Source organism: Anabas testudineus, chromosome 4 (genome assembly GCF_900324465.2).
Source record: "Anabas testudineus chromosome 4, fAnaTes1.2, whole genome shotgun sequence".
NCBI lineage: Eukaryota > Metazoa > Chordata > Actinopteri > Anabantiformes > Anabantidae > Anabas > Anabas testudineus.
Window position 1 is genome coordinate 24,149,367 of NC_046613.1, and position 5,810 is coordinate 24,155,176.

At 36.2% G+C, this 5,810-nt stretch overlaps 1 protein-coding gene across 1 annotated transcript; it reads left to right on the top strand.

The window, feature by feature from the left end:
- The first annotated feature begins 3,024 nt into the window (after window positions 1–3,024).
- LOC113152969 (phospholipase A2 inhibitor and Ly6/PLAUR domain-containing protein-like) lies at window positions 3,025–5,554 on the top strand. Its single transcript, XM_026346527.1, has 4 exons — window positions 3,025–3,164; window positions 4,848–4,952; window positions 5,056–5,220; window positions 5,336–5,554. The coding sequence occupies exons 1-4, from the start codon at window positions 3,116–3,118 to the stop codon at window positions 5,518–5,520; spliced, it is 504 nt and encodes a 167-aa protein (XP_026202312.1). The 5' UTR covers window positions 3,025–3,115; the 3' UTR covers window positions 5,521–5,554.
- The last annotated feature ends 256 nt before the right edge of the window (window positions 5,555–5,810 follow it).

Consider the following 5,810-nt stretch of genomic DNA (forward strand, 5'->3'; position numbering starts at 1 on the left):
CTTCCAAGGAGGTTGGCTTCAGAAAAGTCAACATGCTCTTACATCATTTTACTTTTATTGTTGTTTTTCAAATTGTACAAATTCTCCATTTGTTAAAACGCTTGTCAAACAATCAGAGGGAGAGAGAAAGATTTCCTTAATTGTTTCTCTGACTTTGTTTTCTACGTAAACTGGACCTTAAGTTATGTGATGACTTTTCTGGGCTCTGATCTCTGAGATAGTTCCACAGTACAGATGCAGAATTCAAATAAATGTTCAAGTCAGTAACAGTTTTCTTTCAACTACCAACAGGAACAGGCAACAAGGCACAAAAAGACTTACTCTCGTACTCTCAGGAAACAAAGATTACTTCTTATAGTGAGTGTAACAATTAAAAAATAAACTAAATTGAAAGTAAGATAAAAATTTAAAAATAATATATGTCCATGTTTCTGCTACTATTTATATCTACTGTATATTCCAAACAGTTAAAACTGGGTTTTAAGGTGCAGATGTCTTATTTGGCCCACCAAGTCGATTAACACAGTTAGTTGGTGAGAAGTTGAAGGGACTCGAACATAAATACTGCAGACTGAAGAAAACGTAGCTGAAACACCTGTCTTCTTTTTATTTATTTTTTTTAAGTGGGTGACAGGTTTACTTCTTATTAGCAATTTAAGTTTGATTTTCGTCTAGAAAAAGCACAACTTCAAAATAAATAGAAACTGGATGACACCAGGAGGTTTGAAAAAAAATCTACACAACTGCCTACAGAAAAGAATTTCATTGGTATCAATCACAGAAAACCTGAATTTGGCTTAAACAAGCAGAAGCTTGATTAAAAGATTAGTTCAAATTAGAAATATTTGGCTGTAGCAGAATGCTACAAATATTTCTAATTTGGACCCATCAGACCAAATCACCTGCTGCCTTCTTCTGCACCACAGTTCTTATGTTTTTGTGGAAGATGTGTCTTTCATCTGCTGTAGTTTATTTGGCCGACCACTGCGTATACGATCTTCACTGTTGCCCGTTGCTTTGTGCTTTCTCAATTCAATTCAATTCAGTTTTATTTGAATAGCATCAATTTACAACAGAAGTTATCTCAAGGCACTTTACAGTGTAAGGTATAAGACCTTATAGAGAATAATTATACAAAAAATGATATAGAAAACCCAACAATCCTATTTGACCAAGCTTTAAGCAACAGTGGAGAGGAAAAACTCCCTTTAAAGTACAGAAAAGTACAGAGGGAGACAGAGAGGAGGAAAGACAACTACCGGAGAGAGGAGACACAAAGTTAATGACATGCAATGGTGGCATTTGCTGTTCTGTTTCAGACCCTGTCCTGCAGTGTTTTTCCTGCAGTAGGTTTTCTGAAATGTGTAACAGCACGGTGGATTGTGTCGGAGTGCAGAACTGCTGCATTGATGTCTTTGGTGAGTTCTCTTGCTGAACACTGATTACAGGCCTTATCACACAGTGTGTTAATAATCCTACAAAGTGTCCCTTGTACGTCTCTTAAATAAATAATAAGTCCACATTCAGACTAATACAACAGTGAATTATTGTCCACAGTGGAAAGACAAAAGACATTCATCCCCGTCCGTGGCTGTACATCTACAAACATATGTGGATTTTTCTCTCAGGACAAAGTCAGGTGTGATTTGACTTCTCATTTTGACCTCAACATCATACCAAGAGTTCGTGGAGCCAGCTTCTGTAATTCAGCCTGGATGATCAAAGCCGGTGTCGTCCATTTGCTGCTTTTATCCAAAGCAAGGAGGTAAAGTCAATGTAAGCATCAGAAGATACTGGAAGCAGGACACAGCCAGGATTCAAACTCCTGTCTCAGGCATAGAGGGCGCTGATGTTACTGTAGGAGAAAACAGCAACTTCAGTATGAAAGAAGATAGGAGACATTAGACAGGACAAGGGTTCATAGATAGGACATGGGTAGGAAAGGAGTTCGGGGTCATAAGGTCACGAGTAAAGAAACACAGACTTGTAGTGGGAATTTATGGTATAAACATTTAGTCTATATGTAGAAGAATTTATGTCTTTAGTGCCTTAGGAATGTTATGTGGAGGGAGACCTGAGAAGTATAAGTATGAGGGTTAGAGAGAGGTAGAGCAGAAGACATATATGATTGTGGTGTTTTCTCCATGCCGGCATGTACGTATTAAACTGAGATGGTTCATCACACTGAGTCCTTCCTTGAAATCTACTAAGATTGAGCAATATATAAAGGAAGAGGAAAATTTTCTACTACATTACCAATACACTATCCAGCTGCTACGTTTACTTAAAGTACAACTTCTTCTGTTTATTACACAGGCTGCATGAATTAATGAGCACAGCTTCAACACTTTATGTCATGTTTCTGTAGCTGTACTGTAAGAGCTCTACTAAACAATAAAACCATCCTCTGTGCCTCATGTGTGTTTTGCTGTAACTACTGTATTTTGTTATTTGATATGTTTAAAGCACTTTGATGAAGCTTTTCTGATATAGGAGAATAATGTGGTCATTGGTTTTTCTCCTCTGTCACTGGACTTGGTGTCCACACAGTGATCTGAATTATCACAGTTTCAAATGAGAAATTATTACAGTTGATGTAAAATAAGAAGCTACTTGAAGCCACTCCTGCAAAAATATAAGAACTGTCCAGACCTACAGATTCATTTCCACAGGTCATTCACTTCATTGTCACCTTTTACAAACTAAAATGTCCAAACAGTTCTACTTTTACAGAGTCTGCTGTGTATTACATGACTAAACTTCACCTATAATATCTTTGAATTCAATTTCCACCTGTTTGTAGAATTATTTAATGTGAATTAATTTAAGACCTTTAGCCACCTCTCAGTAACATCATCCACACAAACAGCTCCAAAGGGAGAGCTTTTTATCACACTGTTTAATTCACATGATATGAGTGACTCCTCAGAAAGAGGCTGGAGCTCATGTTTTGTGTTTTCTACAGACAATTATTTTGAATATGAAAGTGTGATAAGAATCTACAGCCACTTTTTGTGCTACGTGCCATGTTTCCTGTGGTTTTCTTGCACCATAAAAGCATGCTCTTTACTTCTCTGTCGACACAGTAAGATCATCTGCACATTTACTCATCAGGATGAAGCTGATTCTGTCTCTCACTCTGATCTGGATGATCTCCAACACAGGTAACTCTACTCACTAACTAAAGAGTTAAACAGGTGTCGCATTAAACAGTCAACTCAACTTTTAAGTTACTTCAGTTAGTTTTGAGTTGTTCTTTCACAAATCCAACATTAAAATTCTGTAGAATGCAAAGTTCTGGTTAAATAATTGAGAAGATTAAATGAATAAAATGATTCTGGTTCTTTTATCTGTGTGAAAGCAGCAGGAAAAGCTTGAACTTTAGCTCTATCATTTTCCACCTTTATTGACTTGAGCAACGTAACTCAACAACTTCATGACAGAGCTACAGCAACAAATAGATTTAAATTGATCAACAAACCTCTTGTACTTTTTTATGTGCAGCTTCAGAACTTATAAAATTTCAGTGTAAAATTAGTGTTTAGAGTCAGAGTCTGTAGATCAACTCTCTGTGCTGGTTAAACTGCTGCCGACAGGATTTTCATAATAAAATTAGTAATAATCAATAAACAAATACTCTGAGGAAGGTTGGATGGTATTTATTAAAAAATATTTGAGAGAAAGGTTTACAAAGTTACTTTCACTGCTGTCAAGCTATGAAAATGATTTAATTTAAATTAATTACATGTGTATATTTTTGCTTGGAAAGTATTTCAAAAATATTTCAACCTGAGGAATTTTGAAAATAATTTGAAAATAATTATTTTAATACAGAGTTGACATATGTGAATATTATCAGTATGTACATTATGCATTGCAATTCAATCTGTTAGTATGTTTGTGTGGAAATAATGTGACTGAAAATGTGAGAATATGTTGTACAGATGTTTTTACTGTGTTTTCTTTTAGACTGTTTTTGTGGCATCTGTAGCTGAGTGAGACCTTTTTTTTTTTTTTATACTTGACATAGACTTTAAAGTTAAATGTCTCTTTTAGTTTATAGCTTTTATCTCTGGGTTCGCTGGTAGATACTTTTCAGAAATCAGAGCGTGAGGTTGTAATGGATCACACACCCCACTTCCATTTCTGACAGTACACATATTGGTAAAGGAAATATGTTGAACTACAACAGTTTGTCACGCTCTGCAAGAGTCTTATCCATGTAAAACTGTAAATGCTACTTAAATAAATTGATCATGTGTTCATTTAGTGAAACTCATTTGATAGTGAACTTTAGCATCAGTGTAGCCTCTGCTGTTTGATACTAACCTGCAGTAAACATCCACTAAAGCGGTCACAGCCAGTTTATTGAAGCTTTGAGTGTTTAAGTTTAAGTTTAGGTTCAGTTGATACAAGTGAGACCACTTTACTGACAGGGTTACAGGCTAACATTCACACGAGCAGGGTTAGAATTTGCAAACAACTACACTGTAAATATAGTAATATAGTATATATGTAGTATAGTAGTATAGACTACCTGAGCAACAAGATGTACACATTCAGGTTGTGTATGCACCTGGGGAAGATATATATCCGTCTGTGTGTGTATTAATATATAGGTCTGTGTGTCCCCAACCTATAAAAACATTCCTGTTGGGGTCGTCTCATTTCATTAACACCAAACCAGCTGAAACTGATTAACATCCCCCTCTGCTACTGTAGTGACAGTTAATATTCCAGAAGTTTAATTGACTGTGATTAAAAAGTGTTCTTTACATTTTTTGTATTTGTAGAAACACTGTATATTAATATTAATTTATGGGTGATTTTTTTTTTCAACATTTCAGCTGAATCTCTGAAGTGTTATTATAGAAAACTTTTCAGTTCAGATCGTCCAGTCCTACGTACCTGTGGCTCTGCTGATGGTTGTTGTGCAACAATTGCTGTTCAAGGTAAAACATACAAAACACTCAAATATACAGTTTGTTTTCATCAGTATTTTATTTAGTGTTAGATAAGTTCTCTTGTTTAAGAAAATGTGGTTTGATTTCATAGAAAATCTTGAAAGACAGGATAGATCACATCTCATAAAGGGGTGTCTGCCGCCGTTTCTCTGTGATCTGGACAATCAGATTTTGTCCTTCAGTGATTCTGAAAGATCTGCAACAGCCTCTGTTCACTGCTGTAAAACCGATGGCTGCAACATACAGGATAAACCATGTAAGTAAACATGATCTCAATTAATGAGAATCATCAGTATTAGTTGACCACAGTAAAGAACAAAGACAAACGTCTGTCCTGTTGTTGTCCTGTCTCTTTGTCTGTTCTGTTTCAGTCCCTGGTCACGGCAAAAAAAATGGACTCAAGTGTCCAACCTGCACTTGGATTTCTTATGATAAATGGATCTGTAACAGCACAGTGGAGTGTGTGGGAGTGCAGGACCGCTGCATTGCTGTAAATGGTAAGACCTCATGCTGCATACTGGTTACAGACTTACACCATTTGTTAATGATGCCATAAAGTGTCCATTGTCATTTCTTCTTTTTGAAATTATTATTTGTTCAAATCTGATTAATACAGCTGTGATTTTTATCATCCACAGTGGATGCTTACAACAGAGTGACTCCTGTCCTTGGCTGTGTATCTGCAAAGACATGTGAAGTTTTCTCTATAGTATCTGATTTGTTGGCCCATTTTGTCGGTAACATCACACCAAGAGTTGCTGGATCCAGCTTCTGTAATTCAGCCTGGATGATCAACCCCGGCATTGTGCCGCTGCTGCTTGGTCTTTTTGCTCTTTTTGTATTTTA